The sequence below is a fragment of the Clarias gariepinus genome, chromosome 17 (assembly GCF_024256425.1).
Source record: "Clarias gariepinus isolate MV-2021 ecotype Netherlands chromosome 17, CGAR_prim_01v2, whole genome shotgun sequence".
Classification (NCBI taxonomy): domain Eukaryota; kingdom Metazoa; phylum Chordata; class Actinopteri; order Siluriformes; family Clariidae; genus Clarias; species Clarias gariepinus.
Window position 1 is genome coordinate 19,870,602 of NC_071116.1, and position 21,398 is coordinate 19,891,999.

The 21,398-nt window shown below is 39.9% G+C and overlaps 1 protein-coding gene across 7 annotated transcripts in view; it reads right to left on the bottom strand.

Moving 5' to 3' along the window:
• The window catches only part of psd3l (pleckstrin and Sec7 domain containing 3, like), a 139,902-nt gene that overhangs the window by 45,130 nt on the left and 73,374 nt on the right, over positions 1 to 21,398 (bottom strand). For all 7 annotated transcript variants that reach the window (XM_053515913.1, XM_053515912.1, XM_053515914.1 and 4 more), the window contains 3 exons: positions 21,065 to 21,177; positions 19,977 to 20,035; positions 10,880 to 10,969 (listed from right to left, as the gene is read on the bottom strand). In XM_053515913.1, the coding sequence (XP_053371888.1) occupies positions 10,880 to 10,969; positions 19,977 to 20,035; positions 21,065 to 21,177 (262 nt within the window). The remainder of the gene's footprint in view (positions 1 to 10,879; positions 10,970 to 19,976; positions 20,036 to 21,064; positions 21,178 to 21,398) is intronic.

Here is a 21,398-nt window from a genome sequence, read left to right on the forward strand (position 1 = left end):
TCAGCCTACTAAACATCCGATTGTTTTGTGAACTGGATCTTGCTCTGCTTCTCTGTTCCAGTGTGCCAGTTCAGTCAATTAATATGCCCTGGTCTTCTGCCCCCTCACCTGATCACTGTGAGCCTCTTTAATTTTCCCACAGCTCCTGAAGAGGCTCCTTCCATCTCCACCTGCTCTCATTGCCCAGGACCTCAGTCTCATACCACCCATCTTTAAAGAGAACCTAGATTACAGTACTTGTTCCCTCACTGCCCTGAACAATCCTTTTGCAATAAATATCTAAAACACTTTAAATTTCGATGCTTTCCTGATAATTGTTATAGGGGCCAGCAGAGACAGACCCACTGAAACTGGACAGCTTAAGACTGGAATAATGTAGCCTGGTCTGACGAATTTCTGTTGAGGCACACAGATGGTAGGTTCAGATTTGGGTGCCAACAGCATGTCTAGGGCCAAAACTCATGACCATTAGATCACATTTACACCCCATTCTGGTGGTAAACATTATCTGAAGCTGTAGGCCCATATCTCCATGCTGTAAAACCCCCATTTTAGGCATGTCTTGCTGTTTTTAATTTCAGCTAATGCCATCATTCAACATACTTTCCAACCATGAGCACACACCCAATTTGTATTACGTAATTAAGTTAAGACATGCTCTACCGAAAATAACTTGAGAAGTGAAAGTTAAGCACTAAGTGTTTTTTCTTCTTCTTTTTCTTTCACTAAAATCTTGATAATCTGGCATGGCTGGCAACATGTTCCTTTTAAATATGAATTAATGTGCGTTTTCCATTTTCGAACACACTGACTTGGTTGCCATCCTCTGAATAATTGCCACCGTGGACTGGTGCACTGAAAAGAGGACCAGCATTTCATGTGGGATGACAATATTATTAAATACTTCCAGCTGTAATAAATCTGAATGAGTGTACAGCACAAAGGGCATTGACAGCAAAAGCGTGTAAACAGCTGATCCGATTTGCCCCACGTGGAGATGACATGAATAAGTAAATTGTCAAATTCCCAGGAGGGAAATTTTGCTTCTGTTTACAATCTGTAAACTTTGTGAGAACAAGTTTCTTCCTTTAGTCTTTACTTTTCTCCAGCGTGTTTCAGGCGGACGAAAGGGCGCTGACTGGCTCATTATTTCATATAGTACGTAGTAAAGTACTTAATCAAATCCTAGATGAGATTCAAATGCTGTAACCAATCATAATGCAGAATCCAGGATTTCTCGAGAAAGATGAAAAGGCCAACGTCAAAGCTGGAGAATGAAAATTATATTAGTTATATTTCTGGCAGATTTCCTTCTATTTTGTAAGCACATTACACGTGTCAAAAAAGTTTCAGTTTAAATGCATTGAGCATGTAAACACATTTTACACACATTTTACCCGATCAGCATCCATGTAAACAGTTAAAATGGAATACCCAATTCTCCCAGATTGAAAAATGTCTGTGTAAACGTAGCTACTCCGTTTGAGATGTGTGTTGCTGTTCTCTTAAGTTAAACTAATGTTGATCATCAGTCACGTTACTCCATCCAATCCATCTAACTCTGTTTTCTACTCGAATCCCATTAATTTAGACTGTTAAACTAACAAACATGGCTTGCGTTTGCAATCATCACCTTTTAACAGCTGCCAAATGGGTCAGATCAAAATAGAAAAAGCTCATTACGGTGACGGGAGTAATGGGGCTCTGATTACAGGCCAGTACAGCAGCCAGTCGTGACCGTAATGTCTGAAAAGGTCAGCCGTTGCCCTTTGTTGTTCATGGAAACACGATACGAAGAATTGCTTGATCACAGGCCAGGATTAGGATTAGGAGCTACTGCTGGGTGATCGATGAGCGCTGTTGCTTTAAGCTATTATTAAAACGCTGCCTATAACGCATCTGCGCGGTAACAATGTTTCCAGCCACCTGCTTGAGCAAAAGTTCACAGAGTATATTAATGCTGAATAGACTCGTAACTTGCAGTTAATCCAATCTTTGAACTTTGTGCATTTGAGCGTTTCCTGGGTATGAGTATGTGTATGACTTTAATTGGATTAAATGAACAAATGGCAGACCCCAATATAATAATAATAACAATAATAGCATCATCTGTGTAATTAAACTGATAAGTATGTTCATTTGGGTCTTGGCATGATTCAATATGGAATAGTAATAACATTGCTGATCTAAAAAAAAATCTTTATAATAGTGCAAAATTCATGCACAAATTTTGGTTTATACAATATAATCAACTTTACTGTATGTGTGTTCTGTTTACCGCCCTTGAGTAAGCATCTGGAACAGTCAATTATATTTCAAAGAGGAGCAAAATCCCACCTCTGGCTGTAATGTACCTCTAAGCAGCTGTCAGACCACCACCATCATTTCAAATACAACACACCTGCTTTCACTGGGCTGGAGTCTTAAATGACTTGATCAAAAGAGACGACTGAAAAATAATTAGCAGCACGCTGTCTAGAAGCACAGACACTACATAGACTTATCAAACAGATTGTATCCTCCTATGCAAGATGACAAAAGCTAATTCTGACTAGAGATTCCAACTCAACGTTTTACGTCGATGCTGATCCGATAAGATGCGCGTTTACTGTTAGCATTTTATCAGAATATTAATTCATCTTGCATGTACAGAGTGATTCTGACAACTGTGAAGTCATTCATCAAAGTAGCAGCAGTAGTAGTACGAGGGTGGGAGAAAAATGATCTGCACTCTGGCTGTAGCGTTTATTTTAATTAACTTTCAGGAAAGACAAATGCATAATTTTTCGACGTAATCACCTTGCTTTTCAATACACTTTGTCAACAATTTGTAAACAAGCTTCCCTGTATTCCATTTTTAGAGAGTGTTGACAGTGTGGACAGAAGTGTGCTGACGTGCACATCACGCAAGATCACAACATCTTTGAATAGCAGTTCTTTGCGTTTAATCCAAAGTTTAAGCTTCAGATCTTCACTAAGCGTCTGACTGTAATAAGTAATGTTCCAATACTGGCCCTTGAAAATCTCAAGTATCAATTTTCCGCTTGATAGTTGACTTTGTTTCATGGGTGTTTCCGCTTCATACTCAGGCTCGTTGTGATAAATCCGTGTCGTTTCTCGTCATCAGTAATAATTCTCTTTAAGAAACTTTCACCTTCCTTAGAGTCTCGGTCTAAATCTTGTTTGCAGATATCTGAACACTTCTGTTTATGCTCTTCAGTTTCAGCACCAGGTACACCCTTAGACTAAAAAAAATTAATCACTACATGGTGCTCTTCTTTCGTGCAAATCACAAGTGGAGCATCTATTTTTGCTTGTCACAAATGAACCGGTATAACTGAAATATTCAAAAGGTTTACACCTGCACTGCAGTGACTGGGAAGATAGTAGCCTTAAACGGATAAAACGCGGATAAGCTGGCCAACAAAAGTTTTAGTTTAACTGCCGTGCAGATGGAGTGATAACTGGGTGCTTTTATTCGGATCAGGGTGGTTCGGGTCAGACTGTTGAGACTAAAACTGTTACATAATGTATTTTTACTTTGTGTAATACAAAATCCAAAAGCTGACACAATTCCCAAGTAATTAGAGAAGGTATAAAGTATCCCAACGGTACGCAAACTTTTGCAATATACAGTATATACACAAGTAACTCTTTGGTGCAGTTTCTAACTGTCAAGATTTAAAAGTGACTGCAAACTCCGTTGTGCTATTCTACACATTTCAAAAGATTGAAAGATTTCTCTCCGCTTGCTGACTCCTGTAATCCATCTCCACACGAATCGCTCTTCAGCGGCTACGGTATGTTAATGCATTAGCACAAATAAAAACGTTTACGCTACAGCCACCGAGACTACGTGCTGAGATATTAGTAGCCTAATGCGCTCGGCTGCAGAATCAGCACTTACGCTCTGGCACAGGTACGATATTAAATCCCAACACGGGACGGTCGATTATCACCAGAAACTGCAGACAGGTGCGAAGACGGAATGCAGCAAAGGTCACATGAATCATGTCACGCGCAGATCCCTGAGGATCAGGATGTGTTTAATCCATGTCTGCGCTTGCATACCGAGACCGCGACAGGGAAGTCCTCGCTCTAATAATACTCCAGTCATCTAAATGCAAGGTGTAACATTTTCCGAATAAATGACACTAAAATGGCTATGGATCTGACAGATAACCATTTTTTCTCGAAATGTACTGCAAATATACAGTAGATTCACAAAAACGTAACAGGGAAAGATTTTTAAAACATAGCCTGGGCTTTTCTCACTGTCTTTACCCCTTTTATCATCCATCTAGTCCCTGTGAATCAGCACCCAGTGTTTTTTTTAGTCGTGTTCAATTTCTTCCCGTCCCACATTAAGGCTACTTCTACCACTCAGTCGGGAGGGCCGAAGACGATCATGTTTCCTCCAAACCACGTGATGCCAGCCAAGCGCATCTTTTCGAACTGCTTGCTCACACACGGCGTAACACACTCAGAGGACAGCGCTATCTGCTCCTTCTGCTTGCGTCAGCTCTTAGACGCCCCTGATTGGCTGTAGAGCCGTAATTAATGTGTGAGCACAAAGTACCTCTCATTCCTCCCCTCTGAGAGACCTCCGGCTGCGAGAGGTTACAGGATCACCCGGGAATCGAACTTGTGATCTCTGGATGATAGCCACTCGGAGGCCCCAGTGTTTCTGCAGATTCCTGTTCTTGCTTGACAGAAGTGGCACCTTAACGTTTTGTACATTTGGAGAATCTTTTCTTTTAGTTATTAGCTTACCATGAACTTCCTGTTAGCTCAAACCAGTCTTTTTCCTCTGACTTTTTCATCCATCTGGTTCAAACATCACTAACCGCAATCACATAGCGTCTTCAAGTACAAACTGGTTCTTTGTGAATTACGGGCCGCAAGGGATTGTAAGTGCAATTGTCAAGTGCAATATAGAGTGGATCTTACTGCCTTTATAGCACGATTTCTGGTTGAAAAAGGTGTACCACAAGGTCTACATCGAGTTCACCCCTCCCCCGATCCCATTCTAATGACCTGATGTGCATATTAATTGAAGCGCCTCCCCCTGATTGTATTACGTAAAATGAACCTAATGTGTAAACCTTAGTAGGATTTGACATTCTCCAACTCCTCATATATATAATGACATTGTGCATTTTTTCACATCTGGACTCACAGGCAGACTGTCAGAACATTTCTCACAGAAAAGCACGGCCCTGGTCTTTTTTCTCACATTTCTGTGCCCTTCTAATGTCAAAGTCACACTTTGTCTGGAGGAAAAGAAGACGAAAAAAAGCTAAAGAGAATGCATACTGAGCCTTTTGAACTTGGCTTCTTCAAGTCACACTATGTGCTTGAAAATGACTAAAGGAGACGTATTCTGTAAAAGAAAAAAAAAAAAGAGAGAGAGAGAGAGAGAGAAATAAATAACAAATAAAACAGTTCTGTCAGAGTTCAGTTCGGGCTTTCTTTAAAAGGTACAAGAGGTAATACAATTTTGAAGGTCTTAAACTAATGGCTTGCTGTCGTTCGCATGTCCTGTAATATCTGAATGGAAAGACATTAAAAGGCATCAGCTTCACTGCAATAGACAGAGAATCCAACAACGTCTGTAGCTGTTTTTCATACATTTTTCACAACCACACCATCTATAAAACCTTGTATGATCAACATATGATGAGTGGTCCGTATAATGCTTTTAATGCAAAACCTCTTCCTGGATGAGGACATTGTTCAAATTCATACAGTAGATATCAGGTGCTTATCAAAAGAAACCGTGGAGAAAAAAATGCAATGAATACAAGGTCTCAGGAGGATTTTGAAGCTGAAATGTGACATATTTTCAAAAAGAAATAACAGGTGGGACTTTGGGGTTTATCCATCTGATTCAAATTCAGTCGGCTAATCAGAGAGAAAAAGGCTTTAGAGCAAGGGAAAAAAAAGGTCAAAGATGAGTCGACTTCCTCACTCACTCATTCTCTACACCGCTTACAGGGTTACAGGATGCCTGAAGCTATCCCAGGGCATTCAAGGCACTAGACGGTGTCCATGCTGGACGAGGTTCCAATTCATCGCAGTGCACACAAGCACACACACTATGGACAATTTGAGAACATTAACTAGTCTAATCTGCTTGTTTTTAAACCGTGGGAGGAACTCGTAGTACCTGAAGGAAACCCACCAACCACAGGGAGAACATGCAAACTTCACACCAACTGTCTGGACTTGAACCCTAGACCCTGGGGGTATGAGGACACACTGCTAACCACTACACCAAGTAATACAGACTGAGCAACAGAGCTAGTTTATCTTATCTGGACAACACTGTTGGTCTCGGTTTAGTTTATAGCTACAACAAAGCTATAACATATAAAATACTCCGTTTATAGCCTGCTGGATTCTCCCTGATTTACAGGTTTTGTTTCTTTGGGGATCTTTTTTTACTTGTTCGCAGCAGATCGAACTCCTTTACTACCTGGTTTGAACGACACTTTAAGGCACTTTTCTTCCAACCATCCGATTTAATCTCTAGTGTCAAAACACCAGTATGCACATTTATTGCACAGGTCGCCAAATATGTCACAAATAATCTTTAATAATTAATAGTCGAAAATAATACAATTATTCACAAGTATGCTTTAAACTGCCTGAGTCCGGTTGGCTGTTGCTGTCAAGAGAAATCCAAGATACATTAACAGAGCTTCTGTTTGTCAACAGGCGAGGCAGGCAACTGCTTGGGGCCCCAGGCCAGTGGGGGGCCCGCGAAGGGCTGACAAACTTATTTATTATTTATAAGACAATGGTGGATGCCTCGGGTCCTGACAGACTCTGGAATCCCCTCTGGATGTTAAGGAGAAAGGAGTCGCAGGCTGACAGCTGTTACAGAAGACACTCTTACAGAGGACATACAGTCACAAAGCATTCTCGTCCTCACACTGTGGTTCAGTTTCACACCACACAAGTCGGCTGTGTCATGCAACAAGCTGGTTAGGGAGGATCAGGAAAGCCAGACTCCCTCTACTTGCCTGACTATGCCTAAAGACGTAAATGGAGCACAGCCAGGCTAATTATTTTAAGAGCACACACACACACGTACGCACACACTTGAGTTTGGATCCAGAGTTGAGAGCAAGTGAAGCATATCCAGAGATAAAAGCAGGTTAAAATGGACCAAGAGTCGAACTTAAAAGCTGCCATTTTCAGTGACTCACTTAGCCAGGACGCTCATCAAAAAGAAAATCCTTTGGTGCCGAAGGTCAAAACACACCGCGAACATGAAAGTCTTTGGCCGATTTCATTAAGATATAAAGATTTCTGCTGTGCAACATTAGAGAGCATATCTGTCCCACAGACATACTGCATGTTCTAGACTATATTTAATACTATATTTAATCCTAGCATTATATATGACTAGCATATATATAACTATAGATAATTTTACAAACTCCATAAAACACATCATGGTCTTTATGCTGATTCTGCTTATTGCTGATCAGCCAATCACATGGCATCAGTTAATGTTCACAACAAAAATCCTAATGGGGAAAAAAACAAGAGCTCGGGGACAGATGGCGCTATAAGCTCCAGTCGTTACACAGGATGGTGCAGGAGGAAAAACAACTAGTGACGCAGTCATGAGGTGGTAACGCCTTGCTGATCAGAGAGTAAAATAAACACATACTCAAGGGTATTTAAGAATAGTGACAACCCTTAATGGACACAGGAGAAAAAAAAGAGACAAGAAAAAAACAAAAATGCATAAAAAACAAAATCTACATATAAATAAAAAAAATTGAAAATCCAATGAGCCAGAAGTATCCACTCGTAACTTTTCTCCAAATTATTCTTTTTTGTTTTTTCTTCCATGCATTTTTCTTTCATGTCTTTTTAGAAACCCCATAATAATTAACATGAGCGACTGATCAACTAATCAACTAGTTAGGTAAATTTAAGAAGTAAAGAAGAGATCACAGCTACAGTAAATGACAAAACACCTGAAGCAGACAATCCCTTATTCAGACTTCAAAATAGCAGCGATCGCACGGTGATCTCGCATGATGAGCAACACGATTAAAGCGAGGTGCTGTGATGTGTACAGCAAAGCAGTACATGTCATAAAAAGGCCATTTGTACTGTATAGCAAACTGGCTGCTCTAAGGGTCTGAAACTGACACATGAAGTCTGAACCGGTCTCCAAACTCACCAGATCCCAATCGATCCCAATCCAATCGAGCCGTACTGGACAAACAATTCCTATCCATAAAGGCCACAGCGACCCATCAAGTCCAACACCGTAATAACTGAGCTACCCCTGCATCATTTAGTCCTTTGGGACCCTAAGTTAAAGGTACCTGCATCTTGTAGAGCTTTGGGATCCCCCCTATTAGGCTCAGAGCATGTTAAACAAGTCTGGTAAGATTAACCGGTGCTAGTATAATGAAAACCTCATGGCCATGCTTGCAGATATTATCATAGCAGGAGTGAAGAGACAAATGAGATACACACACTACATTATGCACTGCTCAGAATCTTCTTGGCCTAAGTGAAGAATTAATACCTGTATACCAATGCTAAAAGCTAAATGGAAAAACATAAACTACATGATTATCCATCTAATAGATCCTCTGGAATGATATTTGAAGTAAAATAACTTCAAAATCAGCAACCAGTACCGTGTTTTTTAAATCATTTTGCTGTGAAGACATGATAAAATAAAACTGAAAACTGGTGAAAATCAGACACCGAAGTCTCCGAAGTCAAAACCATAAAGCCTAAAAGGAAAAAGTCGTCAGTCACAACACATCACAAGTCTACTGTAAACTGGCGAATTTCTCTGTAGAAAAAAAAATTAGTCATGATTACTTGAGGTCCAAATGATATAATTTCAAGTTAGGGAAAACAAATCCAGTTCGTATTCAAAAAGCTTTTGTCATGGCACAAAGCAAAGTCTGATCCCGTCATTATTGTTCTGCTGGCTAGTAATATACATGACGCTGCTAGGCTTGACGGACAAGTAAATATCCATCATGATCGACTTGAATGGATTTACACTAGCCATTAAATTCCAAAGTGGCAGAAACTTTGACTTAAAGAGACATTTTGACATCTTATTTAATTAAAAAAATACTAAAAGCAGCACTCGGCTCTAATTAAAAGAGTAAGCCTACGAGGCGAGCGAGTCCAGCAAGACCTCCGGAGAGCAACTAATGAAAAGCTTATAAAAGCAACGAGCCAAGCCAAGCCAAGCCAAGCCAAGCTGGCAGCGTAGCTGCACCGTGACAAGCACAGCGATAGCATGCCACTTAGTTGGATGGCGTCATCATCTCTTCCACTTGGTCATGTCCGTATCAAGGCCAAGTTATCACCCTGCTGAAGAGTCCAGGAGCTGCATCTGCTGCAGGGATAAGGTGTGTTCGTTTTATTAAAAGTGAAGGAGGCGAGAAAGAGGAGGAGGAGGTGAGGGATGCAGGGGGGGGGGGTATTTAAGTCTGCTGTGAAGTGCTTCTTGGCAGAGCAAATACATTTCCTGCTTTCCTCAGGTTGCAGAGCTTATGCCCAATACGCCTGTGTTCCGGTCTGCCAGCGCACGACTAAGCTTTCGCTGCGGCTAATATGCCAGCACTGGACGTGTCAGAGTGACCATGTGAAAGGATTTTCTGGCAGGAGGGCTGCACATGCACAGAGGTCCACTGATACGAACAAAATAAAGGAAACAAGTGATTATTTATTTATTTTTTTGCATCTTGGCAGGGAGGATAAGTGCATTTCTCACCTGTAAGCATGTAGAAGAATTTATTCTTTTCTTTATTCTTTCTTAATTTTTTTTCTTTAAAAAAGCAAATCACAGGCATGCAGGCAAGGAACAACAATCTAAACTGAAGGTTATTAAGCACTATATGGTAATATACAGTGCATAGTAGTGAAGGGAGTCGGTAACTATTCCATAATCCAGCATCGGTCCAAGTAAACCAATAAATAATCGGTTTAACCGGACAATACAATACTTCTTGCTTCGGTGTCACTAATCAATCCCACCACCGTTCATTATTTCTAACCCCAGAGCCATTATACATATGTACATCAACCGTAATCACTTAAATCAGAATCTATTGCTGAATATATTTACATTACAAACACGACACAGCTGTCAAAGCAGAAGTACACGGTCAGTGTAGGCCAACTAGATTCAACCATCGTACACACACTCCTTGTGACCGGTTTTGCATATCACGCTTTTAACACAAGTTCCTCGGATATTATGCATGTTTCCGCATTTCGAACCTTTTTTTTATCAATCAATCGCTTGAAATACACAGGTAATTCACAGATCAGCGACGATAATTGACGATCGTCCAATCAAGCATGTTTAGTCACTCACACCACATTCTCAGACACAGCACTAGCCATTTTCACTTTTTACTATAACTTTCTTTTCATCAAGCACACACACACACACACACACACACACACACTTTAACATGTAATCGATCTCAGCCCTCATCAGTAATCCGACAAGTCATTTCAAGCCACTGCCCTGGGACCTTCGCTTTTGTCCATAATGACAACCTCTAAGCAGCGCTAATTAATCCAGGCCAAGGATGGTTTTGTGCTTAGGTTATAAGTCATGAGATATATCGGGTGAACAAATATCAGGTGGCTGCTGAATGAAAAGCCAAGGAGAGTTCTACAGTAAAGCTATAGAGATCAGGTGGACCAAAATAGTGGTTTGGATTACCGGGTCCACGAGCTCTCGTTTCAAACAGCAACGATAGGAGATTAAAGCGATACAAGTCCTTATTCAGACATAACATCAAGACCCGGGTTGTTTTACACACACTTATGAATTTGCTCAGGTGGAGAAGTAGGCCGCTCTTACCTTGAGGAGATCTCGGGGGAAATCTTGTCCTGCGTCTATGCCGTCCAGGTTGTTGATGAATTCCTGACATGTCATCTTCTTCCCAATATTCTGCAAATTATAGGACACTTTTAGTACCTTGATAACGTAGTGTGACTGCACTCTATCACTCAGCTCGCCCTTATAACTTATCTGCACGCTTCTTATAGCTATTGATAGCTGAGAAAACGTAATTAATGGCTTGCTGTGTGCAACGTCAGTCTGCCAATATTGTGTCTCATTGCACTGCAGTGGCTGTCAGCGTTCGCAGTAGCTGTATATTAACATTGCATCGATATCAGTGCAAGCTAACCGGAGCCATGATTACTCGATTAGTTATTAGCAATTATGTGAGAGAATTAGATTTTTTTTTATTCATGTGTAAAGAAAACTGCTGAAAGACAATTTATAGCCATTATATAAAACTATGATGTATCCTTCACTAGCAAATAAATAATTACAGTAAACATAGCTGTGGCATAAGAGGAATAAAACATGTGGATACGTACACTTTCATGACTTATACCTTATTTAAACCTTTTTGTTTACATTATAAAAGTACATAGGAAAGTTTACATAAGCAATGTTGTGCTAAATATCAGCACGCCTTGTGATGCCTTCGACCTCTGACTGCACCACTGCCGTGCTGATATTCAGCACAACAGCACAACCTCAAAAGTGATATTGCTTTTATACAACAGGTCCACAAACGCCATTTATTTTCATCAGATTATGATTGGATTAATTTAACCCATTATTTTACCCCGCAAACACATATTCTTCCACGACTGGAGGAACTAATTAACTGCAACTGGTGGAGCTGGTGAGCGACGGTTAGTGTGATTAAATGGGGGAGTGTTGCATCAGGAAGGGGATCTGGTGTAAAACCTGTGCCCCGCGACATGAGCAGCCAAAAAACTAACCATAACAACAACGGCAACAGAGATGAAAGTAGTTTTAAATTCTTACTCGTGCTGTGTGTTCAAAAGTTAAGGATAATAAACCATGAAGGTGGTGGACACCACTGCAAATCTCCTAAAGTTTCTCTTTATATTTCCACTTTTGAAAATCAGCTCTGTTGGCTTGCCAAATTCCGGGGTTAAATCCTGAATAGTGTTAAATGTAAGGCTTGTAGGATGTACAACTCCTTGTCACACACTCATTAATGCCCTTGATCATGGGTTGGAGAGCGATTTGGGATTCAGCCTTGTGTTAAGAGCTAGTTATCTTTGCAGCCTTAATTTAAAAAAAAAAAAAAAAAAACTGGATGGTTCAGGGGCAATTCAGAATGACTAAGGAGAAGTGTTGTTTAAGTCGACACAACAATCAGATGTGTTTTTGTGCTTAAAGTGCTTCTGTGCCTAGGTTTGAATGTGGGTTTTGCCTCTCTCCTCAGTACCAGCCATCTTTCATCCATGGTAGCGACTGAAACTAGCGGTTATTACAGTAGAACACCTGGGATGCATATGGTTGAGTGACGCATATACGGTAGATGAACGTCTCAGTGCTGTTATGCCTCTCGTCACATCAGATCGCTCCGCTGGAACTCACTGATTACTCTTATTTATGATAAAGTCTAAACAGGTCATTTTGTTTCTTGCCATACGGTGTATGGTTTTGTTTCTGACAAATAAAATTCTAGTTTGTATTCAATGATATGCGCGACTTATGAGATAAGATCCTTAGCTTGCCTAACTGCCCGAGGTATCCGCTATAACAAGGTAGTAATCAATTATCATAATGTGACACATTATGTGACAGTGCTGTATGCTCACTAATGAAACTATGTTTGCCTACCAGATCCGTTCATCATAAATGATGTCCCTGTACTGCACAGCTACAAGACGCTTGCTTTTATCTGGGAACAATTTGTGACTGCAGACAATACATTATATTCTGGACAGGTCTCTTTCTTTTGAACCTATCTTTCAAAAAACTGTTACACATACCGCTTTGCAATACAAAACATTAGTCATTGCTGAGCTGAATTTTATGCTGAGGCATTGCATTTTTTACATTTAAAACATACTACACTGGATTTGTTCTGTTTGTTCAGAAAAAGCTGGATGGAAATTATATATATATAAATAAAGGTATGTGACAATAGTACATGAAGAAAGTGCAGTACAGACATTACTACATCAAATCTGTCTAGTGGATTACTGCATTTCTATAAAGACTTATTTGTTCAACTAGCATCAGTGGATATCAAGTGAACAGCAAAGCAACCCTTCGAAAAAAAAAAAGGTGTTATATCTGTATTTAGAAGACATCTATGTATGATGTATGATGAGCATTAAAGTCAAACTAGGACTTGTTATGGAATTTCTTGTGAATGTGGGGCATAAAACTGATTGACTTTTATAAAACACCCCAGGCACAGTACAGCGACAACTCTCTTAGCCGCAATAAAACATTGAAATGGTCCGAACGTTTTAAAGAAGGTCGTACATCCGTGAACGATGATCCCGGCCGCGGGGTCTCTTGATATAACATAGAATAAAAGACTTCTATAAACATCATATGGTTTTGTAAATGTAAAAAAATGTAAAAAATGTAAGTCGCTCTGGATAAGAGCGTCTGCCAAATGCCTAAATGTAAATGTAAATGTTTTGACCAATAACGAGGAAGATTACAAAACACTGAGCGGATATTGGGTTTAACCTGCAACAAATTTTTTCTTACTGGAATTTAAATGAATTTAATTTTATGACTTCCCATGCCAAGACACTACCTCCAGCATATTTGACAGATGATGTACCAGAACGACTGAAAGAAAAGAATATGGATATGATGCCACAAGTTTAGCTTGCTTAATTTGTCCAAAGATTCCTGGTATTGGACTGAGCATTGTATGCCGCCATACACCAACCATCAACCTGTTTAATTACCTTCGAGCTTGTTAAAATAGAGGTAAAAAAATTGGCTGCAATACCTAAACACTAAACTCATATAAATAAATGACTGTTCGAATACTTATGGACCAAACCGTATTCCCATTCAGCTTCCAATCTGATAGCAGCAGGAACCCCCTGATCGCAAATGTATTATAAATACACTTCACAGTGTGAGACTCTTACAGTACTCATTATTGTTTCAGCCACGCACAGCTTTAAAAAGACAATTAGGCTTCAAATTGATGAGAGCAGTTAGTGGAGTTAATTCTGGACAAGAAAAAGGACAGTAAAAGCTCGGTTTAAGCTTCATCCTCTCCAACCAACACGCAGACACAGAGTTGGCCTGAACATTTATTACTAATAATAAAACCCAATGCAGCGTCCAAATATAGGATCCCAGTTTGAGTGCTTTTACATGTTCTCATAACATCAGAGACAAAGGCTAGAGAGAGCGGGTCGCTGTGAATACTAAAATAATGAGCAGAAGGTGTTTGTTCCAGTGACTTTACAGTTTCTGCCAGCACCAGCCTAGTTTGTAGGTGGACAGCACTGACAAATGTTCAGACTGGCACACGATATCAGAGTGACACAGGGCCTGTTTCTGATGCAGGACAAGTGAGAGAGAAATTCCTCCAGAACTTCGGATTCTGTTGTAACCCGAATGAATAAAAAAGGAGGCACTGAAGTCAGCTAAGTGACTGGAGGCGCATCCTCAAAAGCATGTCATGTACTGAGGTTTGTGTGCTGTGTCCTGACAGAAGCTGGGCATTAATCACTGATTTACAAAAATCTCTTGGCTGGTGTAAATGCTGTGATTCTTGTCCACTTGTAAGGCTCTGTGTTCCTCTGCATGCAAGATTGCCTTCAATTCTGCACTTATGTAAATGATTCTAAAAAGGTCAAATGACTTCATTAACAACCAGAACGTTGTGTGTGTGGGGGGAGGGGGGGGCGAGCATATCATTTATTTCTGCTCTTTTAATAATTATTCATTTTATACCCTACAATGGAGGAATTCTAGATTCTGATGTGGTCTATTTTTTTTTAACAGCAGCTTTGACAGAAAGGCTGCTACGTGGCAAATTCTGAATTTACATTAATGCACTCGATTAAGAGTCATCACTTCTTTAATACAAAGATATTAACTGGACAATTAAAAAAAAATGTGAATTAGCAAAAAAACTGAATACAGTAATGTAAATAATAGGATGAAGCTCTATATACATAATTCTTTACATTATTTCTTTATAATTCTTTAGTGTCCTGGAGAGTGTAGAGGTGCGTATGGGCAGGTTGGAATAAGTGGAGAAAAGTGTCAGGTGTGTTATGTGACAAAAGAGTATCAGCAAGAAAGAAAGGAAAGGTGTACAAGACAGTGATGCTGCGATGCTTTATGGCTTAGAGACAGTGGCGCTGAAGAAAACACAGGAAGTAGCGTTGGAGGTAGCAGAGATGAAGACGTTGAGGTTCTCTTTGGGAGTGACGAAGATGGATAGGATCAAGAATGAGTTCATCAGAGGGACAACCCATGGTAGAGGTTTTCGGAGATAAAGTCAGAGAGGCCAGACTGATGCTGTGAGAGAGGACATGAAGCTAGTTGGGCTGAGAGAGTCGATGGAAAGGATAGAGTTAAATGGAGGCAAAAAGCGAAAAAAGACAAAGAAGAGGAGTCAAAGCTTGGCAGCAACTAAATAAGATACATTATATACAGTAGAATGCAACTATAAATATATTAAATATATTTTTTTTAAATCTTCACATCAGATTTCAGTCCCCTTTGTTCTTTTAGTAACCTTTGTTCTTCTGGAAAGGCTTTCAACTAAATTTTAGTGTGTGGCTGCTGGGATCTGTGCTGATTGACCTACAAAAGCATGAGTGAGATCAGACACTGAAGTCAGGTGAGGAGACTCTGATTCATTCCCAAGGTGTTTGCAAACCATTTAGGTTCTTTCATGTCAACTTGGCAAAGCATGTCTTCATGAAGTTGGTTTGGTGCACAGGGCCACTGTGAAGTTCCAGTGTTGGGAAATTCTTATGTTACAGCATACAAAGACAATCTATACAATTTTGTGCTTCCAAGTTTGATGGTAACGGTTTGGGGAAGATCTGAAGAAATCAGGTGTCCGTATACTTTTGCCTATGTATTGCAGCTCAAATAAAAACAGACACCAATACACAATTGTAAGAACTGGCTAAATGATGTCGTATAAAAGAAATAAAACACAACAGGAAGTGCTATTATCAAAAAACTGACTACCTACACTATTGCATTATTTAATATTTTCAATTAACAGTCAAGACACTCTGTTGTGTTTTATTTCTTACTCAGTGAATATGTGCTAAAATTAAAATACTGCCAAATGCACTGATATTCGAGCAGACTAAGTGCTAGCTGCAGGCTGTTGTGGCTTTTCTGAATGTCAGGGACATATACTATCCTAACAGAAGGGACACAGTGAGCAGCGTCCTTTCTGCACTACCAAGAATCGAATTCTCATTCCGATGGCAAAAGGCAAAAGTAATTAAACATCATCATGCTTTTTATCAACACTGGCTTCAATCTTGGTGAGTGACAGCAGCAACGGTCGCCTCCAGCAGAACACTTCTTTTATTTTCCACAAACCGGCTTAATTTTGTCTATGTGTGAAGAGGGAAATTTTCTTGACAAAGGAGTCATGCCTCTGCCAATTTTACACAACTTTCCCCAGCACATTTAGCACCTGTGTAAGGCCGCTACCATGAATCTTTCAAAAGCGACCGTCTAGCAAACTAACAAGATGTGGGCGTGAAATATTGGCGTCTCCATGGCGCATATGTGTGCTATTGAGACGCGGCCAGAAAACGTCAAAACCGAGATTCGCCACCCCGTGAGTATAAGGACACATGAGCAAGCGCTATGGAGACAAAGAGAGGAGCTATTCTGAGAAGTGTGTCCAAGCTCGGAGTTGATTACACGGATAAAATAACCGAAAGATCGATTTGAAAATGATTATTTCTTAGAATGAAAAAAAATGTTATTGATTAGGAAATCCTATTTTTCAGGCTATTTAAACGTTTATATACAAGTCATCTCTTGCAAAACTGGTAGTTAAAAGGTGAAAATGCAGAATAATACCATGAATTAACACTCCTGGGCAGTTCTTCAATACCAAGATCCTGTCTAACCTAAATATAAGAATATATGAATAGATAAATGCAAACTGAATTGAATTGCCCACCTTATCTTCATACACGATAAAAAATGGACTTGTCACTTTTGTCCACTTTTATTCACACAAAGGAATTATAAATGACTTTTAAATTACAATTATTAATTTGGCGGATGCTTTCATGCAAAGCCTTCCCTTAATGAATAAAGACGGGGCAGGAATGTAAAGTTGTGGAGCCAAATGTTTTGCCTCAGGCTGTCTAAAAAAACCCTAAAGCAACCAAGTAGATAGACAGAATCAAGTTCCTTTATGAAGCACCGAATTAGCAATTGAGAAAAAACTGCATGCAAAAACTGGTAGAGATGCATCGATACCATTTAAACGTGTTTTTGGTTCTCATTGACACCAATAACAATAAATGATACCATGGGTGGTGGCAGGGAGGGGTTTGGCGGTGCTGCAACTACCCCTAGGATAAAAACAGCACCATAACAGTGCTCCAAAAATGTTTCTGGTTTATTATGAATCAGGTAATTCATAATTTGAAAAAGATATGTACTTTAATAACCCAACCTGAGCACTGATCTGATCTGATTCAGACAATGAGTGCAACATGGATTGAAATTTGGATATTTATTTTTTCATAAATCTTAATTTAAGGATGTGTAATGTTAAGTGCATGATTCTTCATCTCTGTTGCACAGATTCTGACTCCTTATAGTTCTCCCTCCATGCGATGCTCATTGGTGTAACATAAGGTCTATGGGACAGAACGCTGCTGGTAACTTACAGCATGATCTGTGTGATCTCTGATTCTCAGGCTCAAATGTACACAAACCTGTGTGTATCTGCATGTGGGTGTGTATGTGTGTGTGGTTTAATGCCCTGGCTGGGACATAATTATGTAAAATTGTAAATACACGCGTGTAGGCTGGCTTGTAAATATTACATCCATCCTATAAGCTGAATATTTCACCCCGTGTTTAACACAGAACAGCACTACAACTCTAACTGGGCGTTGCAAGAGAAATTACAGGGGAAACCTAAAATTTTAGATCACCCTCTTTGAAAAGTCAATCAACCCCTACCACAATTAAGCTAAAGAAAAAAAAACTCTGGCGCTGCCCCTTAACAAACCCAAAGCGAGTACTTAGTATTAATCAATAAGAGGCGTCAGTAAACGTTTTCAGTATGTGGCTCCATTTATGTTTACCTATTAGGCTCATGCATCATACCATTAGCTAGCTGAAGTGCATTAGCTAAGCTACATTAGTTTGCAAGTTTTCTTTTTTTTTCCCACTTCAGTTTTTCATTTCACTGCATCAGAATCAATATTGGGGGTTTTAACTGAGTTTTATCACAACAGGTTTTAACCTGTTGTGTTATTTTTACTCACCTAGCGCTGTCCGTAAACATTAGCTCTCACCTAACTAGCTTTTGCTGCAGGGTTTGTTAGTAGCAATGGACTTTCGAGCTTTACATTCAAGATAACATGTTTGAGAGCCCAGTGAATGCGCTAATTCAAAAAAGAAAAAGAAAAAAAAAGAAAACAGAAATACAGCGTTGTAGGTTATACACAACTATACTTCCTAATAAAGGCTGTGTGAAACTTTGGTCAAATTGGTGGCAATTAGATTTGACTCTCCTCTTTTTGTATATGTTTAAATTTATTTATTTAATTATTTTCAGGAAATGAAATAATCAATGCGCATACATGATTCCTAATGAAGGTTTGGGCAAAATGGTTTAGGAATCGTCGTGGATAGAAGAGTGCCGACCACGGATGAAGCAGGATAGCGATCCCTTTCTGTCGCTTATGCTTTACAGGCAGGTGAGAATCAAAGCTAAAATCAACGTAGACTCCATCACAAGCAATGCATTTGCACCATCGTTTGAACCCAACTCTTGGATCCTTTTGAAAAACCCCTTAGTCAAACTTGATGATCTCTGCATGGAAAAGTTTCCCCTTCTTTAAACTTCTCCATCTATCTGTGGGCATTGCTCATGTTAATATCGTCATCTCCGTAAACATTCTGTAGCTCAGTGGAAGACCATTAAATGCAACAAAAGGGGAAGACCTTTGAACGACCCACATTCATTTAATTTATCCCCCTTTTTCCGAATTTTCAGATTTTCTCCCCTAATTTAGTAGTGTCCAAATCCTCCCAGTCACTGGAGGCTCCCACATTAAGCTTCTACTGCCAATCAGTCGGGAGGGCCGCAGACCGACCCACGCATTTCCTCCGAAACGTTACCGACTATTTTTTCAAACTTGCTCGCTCATGCACCGTCGGGAGCGGCGTGACACACTCGCTATCCGCTCCCTCCACCTGCCTGAGCTCACAGACGCCCCTGATTGGCTTGTAGAGCCGTCATTAATGTGTGAGTACCTCTCATCCCTCCCCCCTGAGAAAGCTTGGCCAGTCAGCTCTCTCTAGACCTCCGGCGGGTTACAGCATCACCCGGGGATCGAACCAGCGATCTCCGGATGATAGGGCGAGCACTTTACCACTGCGCCACTCGGAGGCGACCCATGTTAATTAATAATTTTTTTTTTTTTAAGTTCAACCAACTTTTGCAGTAACCTCCGTATTTTACAGTGCTGTGGGCTGTTTTGGAGTGGCCTAGTCAAATCCGGACAAAAATTTTAAATCTTCCAGGAAGAAGACTGGGCCAAATTTCTCAGCCGCGATGTAAAGGACTCATTGCCAGTTATCGCAAAAGCTTGCAGTTTGTTGCCGCCAAGGGTGCCACAACAGGTTTACAGGCAATTACTTTTTCATATAGGGCCAGGTAGGCTTGCACAGCTTTATTCCCTCTTAATAAATGAAATCTTAATTTAAAAACTGCATTTTGTATTTACTCGGGTTATCTTCGTGTAATATTAAAATTTGTTTAATGATCTGAATAATTTAAGTGTGACAAATATGCAATATATGAGTAAATGGATACCACTTGCAGGATACAATATTGGTGTTGATGCGTCCCTTCTCTAACGACCTGTAGAAGTGAAAGTGTTGATGAGGAACATACCTGTCCATGAAGGTCAGTGTTCAGCAGCATTAAAGCACATGTAAGGCAATGCACTCCATCTGCAAACCCAGAATGATTCATGAGTAATTATTCAGCCATGGATTTATAAGACGTCAAAAAAACCGTCTAGACAATTACCACACACACACACACACACACACACACACACAGCTTGGAGCACGTACGTCAAAATGTAATTTTCTCCCTTTTTTAAAATTAATTAATTATTTTGTTTAAATAAATGCTGCATTTTAAATTATGACACAAAGAGCCTCTAAACATGCAGATCTCATCCATCTCTCCACCGGGCCAAAGTGTAACACCAGTTCCATGGCAACACTCTTAGCAACAAGGAGACCGTTTTAGCTTTTACCATCTACTGGTCACACAGGCTTGTTGTTACCAAGACGGTTGCTACGGGGGAGACATGACACTCAAGCATCAAACATAGACGAATGATACACGAGGCAGGGACGTTCACGTTAAAGCCTGATTTCGTAAAATGTTCTTAAAGAGAGAGAAAAAAAAAAAACTTCCAAAAACTGTTCTTTTTTTTTCGCTCGTTTAAAGAGCAAATTGTTGGAAAGGTTATCTCTGTGTGACCTTCTCCTGAACCTCTGCTCGTCTTTCAGCTGTCGTTTATCAGCTTGAGCTGAGTGAGCCTGATGATGCCCGGTTAATGGCTAATACCCTGAGGGAGAACTAATCTATAGGCTGAGTGGGAGGAGAGGAATCCGTTATGTGTAAAGGAAAAGACGGAGAAAGTAAAAAACACTTATTTAATCTACAATGGATTACTAATTTTCAATTAAAGTAACCATATAAAATGTAAAAAAAAAAAAAAAAAAAGGGGGGAAAGCATGTGTTAATCCTTAAGCCTGGCTTCCCCGGCAGATGAATCCTCTAAACACTAATCATTAGTGTTATCACTAATAACGGCACAATTTAGTCCAAAAAAAACAAATCCTTTTAATGGACAACGGAATGGATTTTTAAATGCTCTGGGATTTGTGTATCCATTAGACAAAACTGTATTTACATAAATCATTTCAGATCACATTTTAATAGGATTGTAAACAGCGCAGTACCTTGTGAGGCGATGATGGTGGGGTTACATTGGTAGTACCTATTAGAAAAGTGGATTAAAACCCGCTCTCGTTCCTGGGTTTCACCCATTAGTGCAAAAGCTTTGAGAAAGGATCTAAAGGGAGAAGAAAAACAAAAAAACAAGAGGATGATTAAAACGGTTGTAATAAGCGCAACTTGCGATCTAGATTAAAGCACTGGCTCTGATTTCGTGATCGTTCCAATATTTTTGGAATGCCAATAACCATTGCTGAATTCCGATTTAGTCTGAAGAAACTTAGCAAAATAAAACTTCTGGAAGAAGTCCCCAGTGTCAGTGCTTTGTTATGTTTTTTT